Source organism: Corvus cornix, chromosome 1A, assembly GCF_000738735.6.
Source record: "Corvus cornix cornix isolate S_Up_H32 chromosome 1A, ASM73873v5, whole genome shotgun sequence".
Classification (NCBI taxonomy): Eukaryota; Metazoa; Chordata; class Aves; order Passeriformes; family Corvidae; genus Corvus; species Corvus cornix.
Window position 1 is genome coordinate 47041128 of NC_047057.1, and position 20705 is coordinate 47061832.

General features: G+C 38.6%; 1 protein-coding gene across 4 annotated transcripts in view; it reads left to right on the forward strand.

Annotated features, from left to right (window-relative positions):
• Nucleotides 1-19130, forward strand: part of CNOT4 (CCR4-NOT transcription complex subunit 4) — a 77913-nt gene extending 58783 nt beyond the window's left edge. For 2 of the 4 annotated variants that reach the window (XM_039570977.1, XM_039570978.1), the window contains 3 exons: nucleotides 523-1020; nucleotides 16726-16938; nucleotides 17716-19130. In XM_039570977.1, the coding sequence (XP_039426911.1) occupies nucleotides 523-1020; nucleotides 16726-16938; nucleotides 17716-18017 (1013 nt within the window). In that variant the 3' untranslated portion in view covers nucleotides 18018-19130. The remainder of the gene's footprint in view (nucleotides 1-522; nucleotides 1021-16725; nucleotides 16939-17715) is intronic. The other 2 variants (XM_039570979.1, XM_039570980.1) reach the window with 1 other exon arrangement.
• Nucleotides 19131-20705: the final 1575 nt, after the last annotated feature.

The window sequence follows — 20705 nt, forward strand, 5'->3', positions numbered from 1 at the left end:
GGTAGACAGTAAGGGATTTTTTGAGGGTTTTTTTGTTTTGAACAACTGCTCTGAGGTCCTTTCTTTTGAGAGGGAATGTCCTGCTTATCTTTCTTGCACAGCATTAATAGTGAAAGCAAAATACTGAACTGAGTAACAACTTGATTTAAATTCTGTTTGTTCACACTTCCATGAAGTAATATGGGGTAAAGAAGCCTCTAAGCAAGTGTTCGTTGGTCTTTTTCTACTTGGGGTTATTCCTGAAAATACTTAGGATAAGGTTTTTCTATAGTTCAAGAACAGAACAGTTCTGCAGTAAAAATGTTATTTGCTAGTTCTAGCACTTCACCTTTAGTAGAAATCTGTGACAGTTTGTTCTCAAAATGGCATTCTAAGGTGATGAGTAAGGTGTCTTTGGGGAACGTATAAAGTAGTATTATGTGAAAGATAATAGACCACAGTCAGATACACAGGCTGAAGTTTTTATATGGATAAATAATTTCTAATTCTCGTTCTAAATCCTGTTCCTTTCTTCTCCAACAGAAACTATACCAGTATCCTCCTCCACAGACTGGCAAGCAGCTTTTGGGTTTGGTTCCTCCAAACAGCAAGAGGACGACTTAGGGTTTGATCCCTTTGACATCACCCGCAAAGCCTTAGCAGACCTGATTGAGAAGGAACTGTCAGTCCAAGACCAACCTTCCCTTTCGCCCACATCTCTTCAGAACCCTACCCCACACACTACAACTGCCAAAGGGCCAGGTTCTGGATTCCTGCATCCTGCTGCACCCACAAATGCCAACTCTCTCAGTAGCACCTTTCCAGTCATGCCACAGAGGTTTCCACAGTTTCAACAGCATCGAGCAGTTTACAACTCCTTCAGTTTTCCAGGCCAAGCAGCTCGCTATCCTTGGATGGCCTTCCCACGCAATAGCATCATGCACTTGAACCACACAGCAAATCCCACCTCAAATAGTAATTTCTTGGACTTGAATCTCCCACCACAACACAGCACAGGTCTGGGAGGGATCCCTATATCAGGTAGGTGAATAGGGACAGCCATGAATATGACTTAATTCATGCTCTCAGCTTCTCTGAGTCAAAACAGGAAAAGGGAATAGCCAGCAACAAGCAGTAGACCTAATCTCTTGACTGTCATACTAGGTTTATGAATGGAGGGAGGAATGTTGTTTTAAATAGGTCCTTTCCATTAAAATAAAGTAACTGGATATTTAGCCTTGTAAATACTGAGCTTTATAAGGAAGGTGGAGTATTATGTGCCCGCTTAATTTTGTGCCAAAGCAGATTGGTATTTTGGTTCTTCACTCTTGCCAGACTGGCTTTACTTAAGAATAGGCCCTGGAAGTGCATTGTGACTTTCACGTTGGCATGCAGATGTTGACCAGAGTTCTTAAAGTCGTGCAAAAAACTGTAATGATGGTAATTTGTGCCAGATGTCCCTGCTGAGTTGTTCCCTCTTGCACATAACCGAATGGCTGCACAATAAACATTCAGTGCTGTTCATTTCTGTACTTCAGATGGCCTTAATACATTCAGTGCTGTTCATTTCTGTACTTCAGATGGCCTTAATATTATGCTAATCTTCACTGAATGGATGCTTGCAGTGTGTGTAAGAGGATTCATCCTGGTTCTGAGGGTTGTGATGTTGGAGAAAAATAAATGTGCAGTCAGGCCAGTTCAGGCTGCCCTGAGTGGATTAATAGCCTCTTGCATCAAACATTACAACTAAGGAGCTAATTGTAACAATAATTGTCTTGATTAAAAATTTATTTCTGTGGTTTGAAGTCCTTCCATTCTCCAGTTTAGCTTGTCCCAAACACTCTTCTTGTAACGGGAAAAAAATTGTATTACATGTATAACCAACTGCAGGTAGGAAGTCTCTGTTAGCTCTTTGTAGCCTTGAGGTAGAGAAAACTGCCTCTTGAGATGTTGCCAGCATTATTTTCTTTTCATGGGCTTTAGAAGTACTAGCTTTATTGTAAGAAAGTGACCTAGAAAAAGTTAGTGGTTTTTTTGATGCTATAGTACAAGAGCTAATTTTGGCTGTTACTTTTCTGTACGTTGTCCTCTTTGAAGGCTTTTTGCAGCTACAGTACTGCTGTAGGGTCTTCAGGCTGATTCAAGTATAAACCTGGTCCAGACTACAAATGCAAGTAGTTCAAAACTCTTTATGCTGGCAATGGCAAAGTGTTTAGCCTAAAATGACTGATACTGGTTGCACTAAAAAAAAAAAGTTGTTTCTGGCATGGAGTAAAAAAAGTACAGCATCCACAGCTGCAATTTTGCTCACTTTCCCCTAAACTATGTAGAACTTTCTGAAAAACAAGAAGATACCACTTTTCAACTCTACCGCTCAATTGTAAAAACTTCTACTTTGAGGAGTCAGTAACAAGACTCTTATGGACTGGGGGACCAGAAAAATCCTTTAGTGTTGAAAAAAATGTGTTCATAGAGATTGATTCTAGGTTTGCAAAAGTATTGCATTATTTTAAGTGTAGTTAACAGTTTGAAAGCGGAACTTTTTCTGTTTGTAGAAGACTTGTAGATCTCTTGTTCAGCTTCTGAAGAGCAGGTTGTGTGGTGCTGGTTGATGCACAGCCCAGGCCATGCACTTCCCCCATATGTTTTAAGGTAACAGAATTGATATTTATGTTCTTTTTATGTGTGCAACTGTAGAACCAATTAATCTAAAAATATTTTTGGCAAACACCGTGCTAAAACCAGAATAAACATCAGCTGTAGTAACTATGGAAAGATCCTTTGAGTTGGTTTTAATCTCTTGTTATGGAAAACATTGTTAGTTGACTGGCTGACAATTAGATAGCAGCAGTTGCTGCACTGCAAACACTTCTCAGCTGATCTACATGTCAGCTTTGATACATTTTGGAAAAAGAATCATTTGCACAAGGATAGATTACTTCGTCTTTTTTTGCTGCCAGAAATCAGCTGAAGTCTCAGTTCTGGTTTAGTTTGCTGGGTTATGGGTTTGTATTATTTGTATTTATTTTAGTGCTCTAACTGCCTCAGAAGTACAAATAATTTTAAAGTCAGGAGATGACCTCATAACTCATTTTTTGTGTGCTGACTTAATAGTTTCCAATTTATTGATTATTCTTTTTTTTAACCTGCATCTAGAGTACAGGTCTCTCAATGAATCCCTTTTATATTCTGTTTGAAAAAATAATTCCTGTTCTTTGTTTGCTTTTAATCTATCAGTAGCAAGTAGATAATTACAGAATTTTCCTAGTTTCCTCATGTAATTTACAGATACAGCTCTCTGGTGGGGTTGGGGAAAGAAAGTGGTTTCCAAGTGCAGAGAACTCTTGTGTATAAGACTTTATTTGCAGTAGTTTGTAACATACCCTAGCTGACCTGCTAGAAAGGCTGTGTATCATAACAGCTATTTAGCAGTATGGAGCAGTTAGTTGTAGTACACCTGAAGCTCCTTTTTCTTGGCTCTTTTGTTACTCCATATTAGGGTGTTTTAGTGAACTTGGCTGGTTCAGATATAACAGGAAAAGAAACCAAGTGCAGGTGAAACTTCACACTCTCTCTTGTAGCAGAGACCCCTCTACTGCTGTAAAAGTCACATGTTTCTTAAGGTCTTTGATCACAGTTTTTCACAGGATTATAAATTCCTAAAGTAGCTAATACTGGACCAGTTACTGGTAAAAAAAAAAAGCAGGGTGAGAACAGGCACATTAGTCTGTCTGCCTGTTCTATTTAATCAACCCTTTTGAACCTTTTTATTTATGCCAAAACAAGCAGATATAATAATTTCTATAAATTCATGTGTTAGTATAGTATTTTCTAGGCTTTCTAAATTCGAGTTGATTTCACTAAGTGTATTTGTGGTATGGAAGCTTGTATGAATGAAGAAAATGGTGTCTTTTAAACTGTTGCTGTTTCCACTTTAGGCATCATTCACATGAATTTGAAATGCTCATGTGTGACATGTTAAATGTAATTTGCTGAAGCTACCTTTTGTTTATTTGAGAATCAGAGCTGTGCTGTATTCATAACCCCACAGCTGCAGGCAGGGCTGTTTTGTGATGTGTACCCAATTGAAATGGAGGAACACAGGCACTACCTTTTTTTTTTTTTTTTTTTTTTTTTTAAATTAAGTTCTCATTTAAAGGTAATTTCTTTGTGGAATTTGGTTGCCTATTTCTCAGAGGAAGTAGTATTTATTAACTAATTCTGTGGTTTCCAGTGGAATTACACAGTGACACATGATTGACTTCATAGCTTTATTATGCATGTACTTGAAATGTGTCATATTCATCAGGCGTACATTTGTCCCCAACCCATATTTAAATGAACTTTTTGATTGATTGATTCCCAAATAAGTTTTTTTTTTTTTTCCTTCCCCCACCGTATGGTTTTGTAAACTGTAACAGATGTTACATGTTGTTATTTTCAGGGACAATTTAAGCTTATTGCTGCTCTCTGGAGTGGGATTGATTAGATGGTTTACTGTGTAATTGTAACTGTGCTTCAGGAGAACAGTTCAGTGACTTCTTCATGGACAGTGTGATTGTTGCTACAAGCAGTCTTACCCTAGATTGTATGCAAACTGTCCTAAGAATATTGGCCAGCAGCTATGCTTTGTTCTGCAGATAATGCCAAGGGAAAGATTGATTTACTGACAGCACCGTGGGTGGCTGTGTGCCTTTATTTTTGCGTTACTATAGGATAACAGGAAACTCTTTGTAATTTGATAGCTAGTACACCATCATCTTTGCTACCCTACTGCCTGTGGTGTGTTCAAAAATAATAGGTATAGTATGAGATCATAGAGTAAGGTAGGAGTCACATTAACAGTGTGTTTTGAGACAAATGCTTACAACCTGAGAAGTATGCATATTAATAATTTGCAAATAGAAATGTATAGTTTTATTTCTTGAATTTACTGAGTGGTTGGTAGTCATTGATTTTGTTAGATGGAAATATAGTAACAAACTCAGAGTTTAAAGTATTAGGAAAAAGTTTAAATGGTTAGTCCACTTTCCCATCAGTTCTATGCAGAATGAAGTACTTGACATTTTGAAACACTGGCTATTACTTCATTTATTAATTTCATAATTATCCTGAATGTGAAAGTTAATTGTAAGCTCTCTATATTTGATAATAATGAGGTACTTCAAACTCTTCCAAGACTACTCCTACACAATAACATGTATATATTCTTCTCAAACAAATCATTGAAACCCCTGAGTTGGAAGGGATCCACAAGGATCATCAAGTCCAATTTCTAACTCTGCACAGGGCAGCCTAAAAATTAAATCATATGTCTCAAAGCACTGTCCAAATGCTTCTTGAACAGAGGCAATTTATGTATATAATACATACATTAAAAACCTAAGTTAGAGGAAATAGTCAAGTGGACACAGATAGAAACCATAAAGAATTAAACCCTGTTTAGGATAGGGGGAAAAATGTTCTACTCTGTCTTTGAAGATAACCACTGTAAAGTTCATCAAGATATTTTAACTATGCAACTGACTGATATGGAAACTGCAATAGGTTTCTGTGAGCTGTTCCTGAAATTTCAAAACATGGGGGGTTGAATGTCATAAGTCTGTGTAATAGAATGTAATGAAGAGTCAAAATTTTATCCTCATAAGACCTTTTAGTTTTGATGTTGTAGCTTATATCTGTTGAATATGTACATCCTTATTGATGGTGTTATGTATATTTTAAGATGAGACAATAAATGGGCAGACAGCTCTATTAATTTTGGGTGTCCCCCAGCAGTGTCCGTGGTAGTGGTGTTGCATTCCTTATCCAGACATAGATTAGCATGTGTGTTTTTGTGTCATGGCTGCCTTTAGGTTTTTGTGAAGCAGTAGCTGGTAGCAGAGAGGACAAAGCAATGACAGTTTTATTAAGAAGGCCCAACATCTTCCGACTTAAAATAAGTCCTGAGCTCTTCCATTTCTGAGCAATTTATGGTGTTGCATCTGCTCCTGCTTTAAATTTTCTGGGCTCTATGCCCCCAGCCACTGAGCTTGTCTTGAACATCAAATCCTTTCTTGCCTAATGCTACCTTTTGGACAAGATTTTAGTGAAACAAGGGAAGATCCCTATATGTTGGCTGTGGTCATATTATTTAGAGACTTTATTTACAAAAAGGGATGAGATACCAGAACAAGGATTAACATGCTTTCTCTTTAATACTAAGATTCCTTGTCTGACTTGATATTTTCCCATAACATAACTGCATTTCCATTTGAGACACACATTTTTAATTTGGTCTTTGTCTTTTTGACTTTGCTCTCCCTGGGTTGTTTCTATCTCCTGAAAAAACGCAAACACATACCCCATACCCTACAGTCTTGGAAGGAAACAAAGAATTTGTGGCATAGCAGCTGACATTTTTCTGTGGTCTCAGGATAATAATTTGCTATGGGGTTTTGGGTGTGTTCTGCTACTGTGCCTTTTTAAAAGAAGGTTTGGGCCATGTGGTGTGGCTGTTGAATTCAGCATGCTGTAAAAATTAAAATTCTCTAAGTGCTGTGTAAAATACGCATTTAATCCCATACCCTAGTAACAAGCAATGTGACTTAAACAGTGGTGCCTCACATCCCTTTATTTGGATGCCATGGTCGAACATTTTCCTGTACTTTTCCTCTTGACCTGACAATAAACCTGAAAGTTTTAATGCCTGTTTTAAGTATTGGTTTCCTTACTCTTTACAGTAAGAGAGGCATTAGTCCATTAATTTTGTGACCTAATGTTTTAAAGAAGACCACTTGCTCACTTGATGGTCTTCCTTGATATTTAGCTTTCCAACAGCAGCTGGACAGATAGCATGGCAGCTGAATGTCATCTTTTCTGTGCCCCCTGGTTAGATCTATAGCTGCCTGTAGCTGAAGTCTTTGTCTGATTAGGTATAAATACTGAAAATAGGAAATCCGGTGAACATCTTGGCTGATACAACTCATAGTTATAGGTGCCACATATGGCATTTCCAAAGGCTTGTATCTTTTCCAGAGTGCAGAGCAGCTCCTCTCAGAAGTGGATGTTGCCCTGATAACAGGGTCACTCTTCATTTGAAACTGCTCTGAAATTATAAAATGAAAAGTACTTTCTGTAAACAGCCCTCAGCCGTTACCATTATTGCTTTTACTGATTCTTGCATATCCTGTTTTCCTCAACAAAATGACTGTTAGTACAGCCTTTGCCATTGAACATTTTGTTCTTCTTATCAATCCTTATGCTCACAGCACCCCACTTTTTCCATGGAGGTTCTTAGTCCTCCATCTTTCCTCTTCAGGAGATGCTTTGTGTCTGTGTGTATCCCCACCTTGAAATTCACTCTCCTTTAACTTCCCATCATAACTAATTTTCTATTTCACTGGTGAAGAGGAAGTGTTTGGCACAATATGGAACTAATCTATTTTGAAAAGAAACTTTTGGCTTGCTCATTTCTGTTTCCCTGGAGGAGTTTGGTGGGGGTTTTTATGCACCCAGGTTTAAACTAAATTAAATTGAAATGGGATTTCAGATTAATTTCCAAAATACTAAATTGGTGTCAAGATTGAAATATCCTGTGGATATTCCTTTTCTTAGCTCTGGTGTCTTGTCCCTTAACTCCCATACACTTCCTACATTCGCTATGAAGGCCTGGCTTCCTTGGTGTAATTTTGTCATGATCTCTGAAAGAACTTCATCCACAGCACCTGTCCTTTAAGTCCTGCTACTTCTCCATCTGTTTCAAAACCTCATCTCACACAACCCACCCTTCCGTCCAGTGCCTTTTCAGTGCTAATACTTCAACTGTTTTCTAAATCCTGCGGAATTTTTTTCCTATGATTATATAGGTGATACTGTTTCAAATAAGGCTTGATACATAAATATCGGTCTTCGTCTCTCTAGCTTGGTTTTAAGCTCTTACAAATTTTTTTAAATCTTTGATTGCAAGATTTTTTTTAGGCATGACAGTGAAAGACAGGCATCCTGCTTTTTTGGGTAGCAAGATGACTATTTTTAAATGTGTAATTTTATTTTGGAAGAAGAATATGTATGTGACAAAGGAAAAAGTGGGAAAAAGTCCTCCAACTTGCTCGCAATGTATCAGAGGAATGACTAATCACATTAACTCCATTACATTTGAAATAAATTTGGGGTTGGCTGAAATAGGTGGCTGGAGTAGCTGAACCAATTTGCATTCTGGATGATCAGTCCTGACAGCTTTTTTGCTAACTTTCGAGAAAAGGGGAAAAGCCAAGCAGACAGGAGGTATTTCATATCAAATTTCACGGCTGTTTGTGTCTGTAGTAGTGTCACCAAAGGAGTTTCAGCTACACTAAATGTTGGATTTTGCCTGGGTTTTAGGGATGGAAGACTGCATTTATTGTTAATAGAACCTCTTTGAGACTGGTTCACCAAAATTTAGCAAGGTTGTTTCCTTTTCCAGGTAACTGGTAAGATCTTGGGATGGCCCTGCAGTACTGTAAGAGGCAGTTCTGTTATCTTAGTAGAGTGTCTCCTTCCTCCAGCAGGCAGGTGCTTAGCCTTGGGATGCTGTGTTCTCCTAGATGCTTTTCTGACGTCACTTCAAACTATGCAGTAAGTCACTGGCATGAGTTAAAAGGTGCAGCTGTCTTAGTGATGTTAAAAACATGGCATTTTCCTTTTAAAGATTGGAAACGAGTGCACTTGGCACTGCCACCTCAGTGTCTAACAAAAGGCTGTGCCTTGGCATGGACCTGAAACTTTGGCTCTTTCTAAGTCCATTTAACAAAATACCAATAATGACTGGTGCATTTCAGCAAAAAGTACAGGTAATTAATTGGCTTTCTGCATAAACTTTTTTTTAAGTGCACCAGCTTGAAAAACAACTGAAAGAGCAAACATAATCTTTATTTAAAATTGTGTTGGGGGTGAAGCATAAATGAATCCTGAAGGAATAGCAGCAACTAAAAAGAGCAGCTCTGCAAATAGTGTTCTTCCTCCTAGTACTGCCAAATCACATATAAGGGCAAAAAAATATTTTTTTTTCCCCCATCCTATGCCATCTCTTGGTTCCTTCTACACAGCCTCGTTTGAACTTCATCTTTCAGAGAAATTACCTTAAAAAAATCCATCTATTTAAAAAATAGGTCGCTTCTATTAGAAGACAGCATCTAGTAATCAGAATGAATTTCATGTCATGGAAGGTGAAAGCTTGGCTTACTTGCAGTTTATCTAATTTTCCCACAGAATTATTGAAATAATCTACAAATATATATCAGACTTAATTTGTCAGACTATGCTTTCATTGTGCTAATGCTGGTCTTGTGGTCTTAAGTCAGAGGGTTGGTTGATTGGTTGGATATTCCTGGAATCCAGAATTTCTGTAACAAGATAGGCTCCTGCTAATTGTTACTATAGCTTTGAAGAGCTGATTTTTTTTTTTTCTTTGCTATTTCTAGTTATTGCATTGCCCATAGGGCAAATTTCAAATACTTTGTTTTTATTTATGCATGTATCTATCCATGTACACACAAGTACATTTATTTGTACATGGGGGCTTTTCATTTGAAGTCAAAGTTGGTTTGTTCTATTGACAAACAGGGTCACCTGGTGAGATTGAACCCTGATGCATGATGTGAGAGGAAGCAGTTTAGGTTAAAATGAGCCTTTTTTTCTCAGATGAATGGAATTGCACGCTTTCTGAGCTTTTTTATCAAACTGTTCTGTATGTAGGATTCAAGTATCTATTTCAGTTGTTTCAGTATCTTAAGTCTTTGTGCACTTAGTTTAGATTCATGGTAATAATAAAGATTACCAGCACCAAAACCTGTTTTCTTATGGAGTCAGCAACAAAAAATAGTGAGATTCTCTGGAAACATTTTGTAGAAAGTCAAGTATGTTTTTCAAAGCAACTTAGAATCTCAATTTGAAATTTGCTTATAGATTAAAATTGGGTTGCTGGCTGCCATAATTATGGTTTGGTCTCTTGAGCTGTGGTAAATGTAAGTCAATCACAAGAACTCTCCAGAATACTTGATGTGAAATTGCTTTTCTCAAGCCTAATAAAATTCTGACACTGTACATGCAAGCAAATATGAGTCTTCTTATTGTCCCCATACCAATGTTGTAGAAGGGATTTCCCCTGAAAATAAATGACATTTTCTGACTCATAACACTTACTTAGTCACAGAAAGCTTAAAAGTTGTACTGTCAGATCATCATCAAAAAGGAAGTTTATTTAGAAAATCTTCTTTTCCCCTTTTAAGTGTATACTTTAGAATTAATATATTCTGCTTGATAGTTTGGCTAACTGGCAAGTTAAGTTGCAGTTGGATTTGACATTGAAGAATAGTGTGTTTCTGTTTACATGGCTGTCTTTTAAATTGATCGGAATTATTATAACCATGGAAATCAATATGGTATAGAGATAAAATGTGCTTTCTTAGCATTATTTTAAAGCTGAGGGTAGACTGGTGTCTCTATGTGGCTTTTGTCAAGGCAGACATAACAGCACACACTAGTCATAATCCATAGTCAAGAGAGGTAGAAAGATTTTTTTATTTTCTTTACTGCTATCCTTATACCTCTTCACGGTGGCTGTGGCTTACTGAGATTGGCTGCTTAGCAAACAATGACAAGGCTGTCTAACAAACAATGACCATTCAGGCAGTAAAACAATTAGCTATACAAGCAAAAGTATAGTTGCTACATATTATCCACAAGTTCTTCTTTGTACACTCTTAATGTCCTATAACAAGAACATCCTCTCCTTGTGTCCAGAACATCTTCTCTTATTGATTATCTTCTTGGCCTTGTCTGTGAGTTTCACTGAAGCTGCAAAATTTCACTGTAATATTCCCACGAGTAAATTCTGACTGGTTTCAAGTCTGATTCTGTAAGACTGTCAGTCCAGCTGTCACTCTCATCATCTCTTGTCTACCAAAGCCAATTCTGTAGGTGTGTGTATGTACATAAATTGTATGTATTTGTGCATCTTTTGTTTCCCCAGCTGTTAGAGCTCCTGACTGTAAGACTTACATTTGAAATTTGCACTGTGAAATGACACTTAGAAAGCTGGGATTTGTGAATTGTCGATTTGTTTCCCATGTATAGACAATGTTTGTGGGGCTTTTAAAAGTTCCCTGCAAACAGCTTTACTTTCTAGTGCTCCTGTCACTTGACATCTCCCTAATATGATGAAGTGGCTACTTGTATTCCTGACAGGCAGCATTGCTGTTTAAATGTGGACAGTTTCCATCTTCTCTAATCTACCAGTGACATTCTTAGGCCTCTGTGAATGGATGAAACTTCATTGTTTGGTTTAAGCATTGTAGGATTACTAGGAATTGTAGATATAGAGAGTCAGTGAAGTCTGAGAGAGAAATCCTTCAGGTCATAGAAGTTTAAATGGGATTTTATTCATCGTTTAAAAAATTCCATGAGCAAACAAGCTTATTATTCATACTAAAGTGAAACAGGTATGGTTCTTATCATAACTGTTTTGTTGATGTTTACGCATACAACCTTTGGATGAAAGGCTTTTGAGTTTATCTAATGTGGTGGTCACAGTTTCTTTTTTGGATGTGACAAATTGTCCTTTCCTTCTCTTTCCCCCTCAAAGAGAAGTACTGGACAACTGTTTCCAAAACAGAAATACCAATAGTGGAAAGTTATTTTGAGGTCAAAATAGAGAAGCCTCAGTCACTTCTTAGAATAGGGCAACGGGCTGTTTCAGGGAAAACACGTATGATCTGTGCCATCTGTGAACATGGTAGCTAGTACAAGATAGAGACTGGGACCAGAGATGTCACTTGAAAGAGCATGCTTCTCTGATGGCCCTATTTGTTTCTAATTGAGTTGAAAGACTCTTGGTGAACTCTTTCTGGTAGTCTTTCCTGTTCTTTTTTTTTTTCCTCTCATTTTTCTTTGGCTTCAAAATTTATTGTACAGTATCCTTAAAGATTTCACAAGGGCCTTTTTACAGCCAGGTTGTTGAAATAGCTATTCTGTTACTGAATACACCTCGATAGTCTCTTGGCTTCTTTTGTTTCCATTCTTTGCAGTCAGGTAGGTGGCATTGCTTAGAAGTTGTTTTTTTGTTTTCTCATATGATGATTTTCCTCTGATTTTATTTTGTTTATTTGAAGCTTTTCTGTAGTTGACACACTGTTGTGTGTCTTGGTCACACACATGACATACTTAATGGGTTCTTTAAATAAATAATTGCAACCTAGATTTTCAGGACTGCTTGCTTTTCGGTGGGACTAGAATATTGAAGACTCTTGGCATAAAGGTATTTAATGGTTATACTCAATTAGCATAAAATTAGGCTTTTGTAATGCCTTGGAATATAATTTTGATAGAGCAAAGAAATACACTTGCTTTACACTTAATGTAACAGTCTTGTGATCTTTCCTATTGGTCATATTTACTTAAGGATGTACTGGGTGAATTTTGCTTTGGATTTTACCATAGGCTTGTATCAGAATTGGGGCAATAATTTGAAATGGTCTAGTCACTGTAGAATATTCATTTTAGTGGGCTTATCTCACACCAAGAAAACTGGAAGTTGTGCTGTCCCATCAATAAAAAATACAGAGTATGTCAGTGTCACTGAGTTTGAAACACCTTTGGTCTTCATTGCAGTGTCATTGTCAGAACTTTGAAAGTCACGGAGCAGCCCCTGTCAGTGCAGCAGATGCTTGTGCAAGCATCTTCAAAAGTACTGATTATGTACAACAGAACAGTGTTCTGGATTGGCCATTAATCCTTGTCACTGCCTCTCCCCCAAATACACTGCTTTGCCTGATGTGAAGAAACAACGTTAAGGTATTGCAGGTAGAGAATGAGGTAAAGCTACCGGCCTGTCTGGTAGGATGTGATAATGGAGCAATGATTTTATTTAGAAATTCATTTAATGACTATTTTTATACAAATTAATGTTCAGGCTTCTCAGTTGTATTCTTTTTCTTAAGTTAACTTCAAATATTTTTTTATTCGGATTGGATGGACAAGTTGCATTTGTGATGAAGCGCTTTTTTTCTTTTGTTTTCTCATTCTAAGACAGTGGTTGACTTTCCAAATTTTACATATAAATGCTTTTATTTCATGTTGACATACCACCTCAGACACAGGAAAATTTCAGTGCTAGAACTGTGGGATCTATTCACCCCTGTAAACAAAAGTTTCCACTAGACCAGACAGGATTGTGAAATTCACATCAAGGGAAGACCAGTGTTCAGGGTGTGTATTTTGAGACTGTTTTTCATGCGAACAGTGGTGCTTTCATTGATGCTTCACCAGGTTATTCTCTCTTTTGGGAGACAAAGCTAGGGCATGAGGGGAGGAATCTCATATTTATCTTGGTTTATAAGATATTTTCTTTGCAGTCGTCTGGGTTTTATCTTGTTTTCTTCTCTGTTTTCCCACTATCAGTAGGCACGCTCCTTTAAGCCTTTTAAGATTAGCCTATGAAAGGAGACAGCATTTCCACTCCTTGAGCGAGGGAAACACTGTTGGATTGGTTCTCACACCCCTAGGTTGTAATGTCCAATTGAGAAGTCTGCTAATAGTCAGAAAATTACTCCTTCCAACTCAGTTACATTTAGAAGTAGGGAAAGGTAATAGGCAAATGCCCTTTTTAATAGATAATTTGTATTAACTGAGAGCTAGCCTTTTCTCATTTTTAACTATGGTCCTAGCTTCATCATGAAGCATAGACTTATTTAATAGGAAGAACAAACTAGCTGCAGGATGAGTAGTGATTTCTGAAGAAATTACTTTTCTTCAGTTGGTAGAAGTAACTTTTGTTTCTGGAGTGGATTTGCATTTTCACTTAGGCTGTTTAAAACTTGCCAGACTCCAGCAAAGACATGCTGGTTTAGTTGTTCGGTTTGGGTGTTGGTGTATGATACCTGGAGACTGCTCACGTTCTGTCTGGGTGCTTTATCTATCTGGTGTCCAGTAACTGAGGCCTTGGAGAGTAGTGCAGGGAGTGTTGAAGAGCACTACGTTCCCTATTGGTCCCATCTACTTCAGTGCCTTAATACATTTTAATCCTTTAATGTATCCCATATTACAAAAAATAATTGTGTCATTTTTTCTTAAAGGCTGAGAAAGCTTAGATCAGGGGGGTTGGATTTGGTTTGGTTGGTTAGGGTTTTTTTTGTTTTGGTTTCATTTTGTTGGGGTTTTTTTTAGCTCTGTACAATTATTAGCCAAGCTGGAAAACTTTGTTATAGACACCTGAGTAACATGATGCTTGGGCTTTTTTGTGTCAAGGGACAATGTTTTTGTCCTAGCTTGCCTTGCAGCCCCACAAACACACCCATTTGGGAAAGACAATAAATTTTTTTTAATTCTCTGTTTTGTCACTTTTGTACCTAGGAGCACAAGATTTTATTAAACTAACTTTCTTATAGCTAGCAAACAATAAAGTTTTGGTAGATACTGAATGCTTTTGGGCCTTTCATCTCTTGACTTCTGTGAATCCAAGCAGATTTTGTACAGACAGTTGAGGTAAAGAGCAGTCTCCCTCAGCTTCTTATTTCCTGTTGTTCTGTGTTAGAGAGGGTACACAGCAGTGGTGCACTATGCCTGCCTCTGACATCAGTGTCTCTTCACCAGAAAGTGCCAGCCTTTTCCATTCCATGAGAGTCTTGTATCTAAACCACTTGCTACCTTTCTTGACCCTTATGTGTGCTGTATTGTCTCTTTTAAATAGAGAAAAACATGACAAAAACATACATATTTTCTTAGCCCAAGGAGGCCTAATGCCCTGTGACATTTATTTTCCTATCCTGTTCCTTAAAACATCCTGCAGGCTTTGTCTTCATTGGACTTCCTTGATGACATGTTGCAGGTGTGTCGTTTACTACATGTTTATTTTCTTACACAAGAGTTTTGAGGGCATGTTGCGGGTTAGTGAAGTCTGTGATTGAGACCCTTGCAGATCCCTAGCTCACAGGTATTGAGATGAGTATGTTTGCTCATGCATGGACTCAGTAAGCATTTTTTGTGTGCTTTTTGCATTGTAGTAGAAGTGAATAATTAAACAGAGCTGTGTTTCTTTGCACAAGCTTTTTAAAGCAGCAGTGAGGAAAAAAAAGTGGAAACTAATGGTGTACAGTGCAGAATTTGTTACAGTTATTTCTGTGATCATAAGCTGGCTACTTTTGTTCCAAAAAGTTAATTTAGGATTTGTCTCGAATGGGCTTATGGATGTTCAAGAGGATTGTGAGCAAATATCTCTTGAGGACATTTTCTACTAATACTTTTAAAAATTATAATTTATTATTTTTAACCTCAGGATTGCAGGTTTCAATGAAAAATGTATGGCACAGAATTCTTTAAAAGCATTTATTTTGTGCATTAGTACTGCAAAGGAAAAAGCAGAAGCTGTGGAAGGACAGGATTTCAAGAAGTAGGATTTTGTTTGCTTTGGGGGTTCCCCCCCCACCCCAGTTATAAAAAGGTAATTCCTCGAGACATCACTTTTTTCTGAACATTCAGCTTTACAAAAACTGCCAGGGCAGGTTTTGATAGCAATTGAGACTGCTTTCTTTACTCTCCAACATAAGGTTGCAAGTTAGTGATATCCTCTAATTTTCCAGGAAGACATAAATCTCTTCTGTTGTTGAAGAAGTAGCAGTATTGTGAACGTATCTCTTTATAACAATTTTGATTGACATCAAGGTCCTTTCTTCAATCAGGATAGGCAGAGATGTTTTAAAAAAAAAAAGGTTGTATTGTAGGTATTTGTCAAAAAGACAACCATGTGCCAACATACTGCCTAACACTTCCTTTCCAAATAAAACTGACCACAAGTTAATAAAGTGTGACTTCCTGTAGTGGATGATAAATACTGGAATGCTTATGTCTGGTTTGTCCTGCTTTGAGATACTTAAAGCAAGAGATGGATCGGAGAACCGGATAGTGTGTTCTAGATAGCGTGGTGTAACTTCTGTATTGAGGGATCATTTGCTGTAGTGCTAATAGCCACATTATCCTGTTGTCCTTTCTCTTAATACGTCTTGAAACTTTTAGGCAAGTAGTTGAGACTTGACTGCTTTGGTGTCCAGCTGGTTTGCTTCTTACCAAAATTTTGAGGATATTGCTATGTCGGGAATTATTCTGAAAGGTCTCTAAAGAATTTTCACTACTGTTCTTCAACTGCAAGAGGAAATTTCACTCCCTCCAACTTCATTACCATTTCCTTCGGAAGAACATCTCTAGGGCTGTGAATGAGCAAGCTATAACAAAACAAAAGACTTCTGTGATTTTCCTCAGCCTCCCTGGTTTCTCACATTCAGTTTCTATTGCAAAGCCCTACCTAGCCTTTCTTCATTTTGATATACGTCAAACAAAACAACGCTTTTGAGCCTGCTGCCCATTAATACAGCAGCCGAATTGCAACAGAGATATTCTCATCAAGTACCTGGTAGACTTTCCCCTGTTAGTAATAGAGGGAGAGCCACTGTGTCCTTGATTATTCGAGTCTCTGAACCAAAATGGGGAAATATATATTGGGGGAGGAGTTAAATCTTTCTCCCATTCCCTTACACTTTGTATAAAACCTGCCAGCCCCTCTGAGTAATTAATCAATCATGGAAACATTGACCCTAGTTTTTGGACAGGGAAAGTATTAAATGCTTAGCTTAAAAAGTAAAAGCAAAATCCCATACCCCACCAAAGACGGACATCTGTTTCTAACTTCAGCTTTTTATTTTTTTATCTTTCATTTTTTTTTGTTGGTAAATCTCCCAGACAACAGCAGTTCTGTAGAGAGTTTAAATATGAAGGAATGGCAGGACGGGCTAAGGGCACTTCTACCGAACATTAACATCAACTTTGGTGGACTGCCCAATGCTTCTTCCCCCTCCAACGCCAACCACAGTGTACCAACGTCCAACACTGCCACCACCGACAGCCTGAATTGGGACAGCCCTGGCAGCTGGATGGACCCCGCAATCATCACAGGTAACCGTTTCTCACTCCTTCAGCTCCACTGGCAAACCATCAAATGGGTATTTGGCACAAACTGATTTACATCTGAAAAAAAAAAAAAGAAAAAGTCAGTATGCGGTGGTCTCTTCCAGCTTCCATCCACAAAACCTCAAGGGTCCAGGAATTTTTGTGGAATCTCTAGGTATAACAGGGCGTCACTTAGGCCTTTGCAATGCATGCCCGGGACCTTTGCAGGCAGTCAGGTGGATCAGCCCTTTCCTGTAGGGTCAATCTATAGGTGTCCCTTCTGCTGGATGGCATGTCCGGTATGTGCGTCGCTGGTCCTGAGGCACTGAAGGCAAGCACTGGACTTTGTTATTTAAAAAGGGACGTACTCCACTTGTTTATAAAGCTCTCTTTTATAAGGCTGTCTGGTTGTGTTTCCCTGTTAGAGAGGCTGAAGCATGATTCAAGTAGGCAGAGTAAAAGGTGAAGCATGTAGTGTACTGGCAGCTTGGTGTGGTAAGGTCACAGTGACAGGGAGGCAGTTCTTGAGCAGGATGTGTGATAGAAAAATGTGTGTTTTATGAAGAAGTGCTCTGAGGGTGAACTTTCTCCTGTCTGGATTTAATGTTAAATGTTTTTGCGGGCAGGGCACTTACATGTAATAATGTAAAATGCATTTTCTGTACAAACTAATCATGTTTTTTCATTGTTGCTTTTTGCTAGGTTAAATTGACCTCCTTCATGGTCAATTTATTGCTTCTCCTCTGACTTGCCTGTATCCCTGTTTTTTTCTTCTTTTCTTAGGTATCCCAGCCTCCACAGGAAACAGTTTAGACACCCTTCAAGATGACAATCCTCCACATTGGCTAAAATCTCTTCAGGCCCTCACAGAGGTGGACGGCCCCAGTGCAGCGCCATCACAGACGCACCACAGTAACCCCTTCGGCACACAGATCCCTCTGCACAGAGCCAGTTGGAATCCCTACTCTCCTCCTTCAAACCCCACCAGCTTTCATTCCCCACCTCCAGGCTTTCAGACAGCCTTCAGACCCCCCAGTAAAACCCCCACAGATCTACTACAGAGCTCAGCGCTGGATCGTCATTAGGAAAGGAGGAAAAAGAAAAAAAGAAAAATAAGACCCAAAACGTTAGAAATGCAGGAAGTGTCCCACCCTGACTCCTCCCCATGCCCACCTACTGTTCCCTGTCATATCTTTCTTTCTGAAGAATCCAGTTCCTGATCAAACTTCCCCCCCAAATGCAATGCCATCACAGGGTCATGACCATTCTTTTTGTTAAGTTTCTGCAGAACCAGTGTTTGAAATACACTGTTTGAAATACTTTCTAACCATTCTAAGAAAAAAAAAAAAAAGAGAGAGAGAAATCAAAATGCAGTCTCAATGCTTAAGGAGAATATTACTGTCTTACGTCTTTTGCACATGAGTATTTCTGCCTAGTGGAAAAGTGTCAATCTGCAGTAGGGGAAAAACTGCAATGCAGAATCAAATGCAAGAACATGAAAAAGGTATTTAATTTAAATGAAGTTACTGGACATGTGGGGCAAGCAGTGGCCCAGCATTTATTTTGCATTCAGTGTGGCACTACACAGGGAAATTGCTATGTTGGGGTTGGTTGGTTTTTTTTGTTTTTGAGCAGGGGATTTTATTGCATCAGTCAGAGTTTGACATGAAGTGTGTTGAAAGACAAAACACAGCTATGAGTAACTGGCATGTTGCTAAAGAGTGGTTTAAAGAGGGGAGAATAAGATTTTTCTTTAATTTTGGCTTTAGATTTCAAGTAAACTTTAATGTTTTAAAAGTATTCACAGATTTAATACCTAGCGTATACGTAATATAATTATAAGCAGCTGAAACACGAGTGATATTTACTTCAGTCTTTCTGTCTCCTCTATCAGTCTCTCTTTCTTTTTTTTTTTTTTTTTTTTTTAAGAAAAGATTCACCTGATTAGGGCACTCTGGGATAGCACTGCATTGGGGCCACATGATCACCATCAGGAGCAACCTCTGACCTCCTCTGCCTGCAGCTTTTACTTAACCCTGTAGTTTCTGGACGTTTGTGCAGTATTGAAAAGACAGGAAAAAAGAAACAGATAAATAAACATGGTTATAACCTGACGCTAAAACTAAAACCAAGGAAATGTACCTCTTTCTTCAGAATTAAAACTAAAATCTTAAATAAAACAGAAAACTTGATGATGACTTCATGTTTGCTTTTTGGTTTTTTTAACATTGGATTTTTAATTACTGCATCTGGTAAAAACCGTATGCACTTGCATGTTTGGGGTTTTCTTCTTACTCATCTAAACCAGAACTACTTTATCATTGGCAATATTGCTTTGTATGCTAACTTATGTATTGAAGAGTGGAAATAGCATAACACTTAAACCTTTTAAAGGGATTTTGTTGTCTTTACTCATGGCAATGGCTAGAGGCTGTCAGTCTAACTGTTACTGGTGGTATCCTTTTAAATCAGAAGCATGAAAATCTTGTTTATATTTTCTGAATTAAATGCCATGGCACTCAGGGTAGATAGTATGCCATAATATGCCTGAAAATATAGCAGAGAATTTGTTATGACTCCCTGGTTAGTCAGCAACCTTGCATAAAGGTGTAAAATATTGTCACTCCACAACAGGGGATGAAGAGCTCTTGATGTACAGGCCTCCAGTAAGCTTTTATAATTCCAAGCAGACATATTTAAAACCTGCAGCCTTGTGGTTGGGCTGCTGATTGATGTAGCTTACGAGGGTGGCAGAGAGCGTGGAATTCTAAAGATGCCTGTGCAGAAGGATTTCTCATCTGGTGTGAGCTGTATAGTTCAGGCTGACAGCCTGATGAAAATGTTTGCTGCTGGTAGGGGCAAGGAAGGGAATTTCCACTGATGAACTGTAAACACCTAAATGGGGATGTGGCAGGGGAGAAACTGGCTTTCAGGAAGTGGGAACAAATCCTGAATCAATCACTGGACAGAGAAGCCAAGTCTTGAATCTGCACAGTGTGTTTCTAAATATCCTGTTATGCAAAACATCACTTGGTGACTATGTGCTTTTGCTCTTCTCTCACCTGCGCTGCCGTTTTAGTGCTGTATTTATTACTCTCTGTATTATGGGCCTGTGTGTACTGTTTCTGAACTGGCAGCATTGCTGCACATGAGTCATGTGCCCTGGTTACTTGAGGGAATGTGCACACTCTTTGATGCCAGTGCTGCCCCAAAAGCAAACTATGTTTTTGTCACCCAGTCATCCCCTGTAACTGCTGGTGGTGGAGAGAGAGGTGCTGCAGGCTGGAATGGCCTCATCTGTGGCAGTGCCTATTGGTGCCCCTGAACTGGGGGTGCAGCCCAGCAGGAACTGTCAGCTGGAGGTGCTGGTGAAGATGTAAATGATCTTTGGTTTGGGGCTTTTTTGTGTCTCCTTCCCCAGTTGCTAGATGTTTTTCCACCTTTAATACTCTGTTTTAGAAGGGTGCCCTTCCTGACCCTGAAAATTAGCAAGCCTCCCAAAGTAGTTTGAACTGCTTTCTATGTACCACAGCAATTCCTGAAGCTGCTGCCTATTACAGTTTTTTACTTATCCCTTTGTTGCAGTTTAGGAGGTGCTGTAGCAACCCTGTGCCCATGGTCTGCTGCCACTAGAAGCCAGGCTTTAGCTGCTTGGGAGACGCTTACTCCCTGCTGCCATGCAGCAGCTTGTGTGGTTGGCCTACCAACAAACCCTTAGCCTTCAGAGAAAAGTTTGCAATGAGAATGACGTTTTACCTTATGGTGCTGCTTTC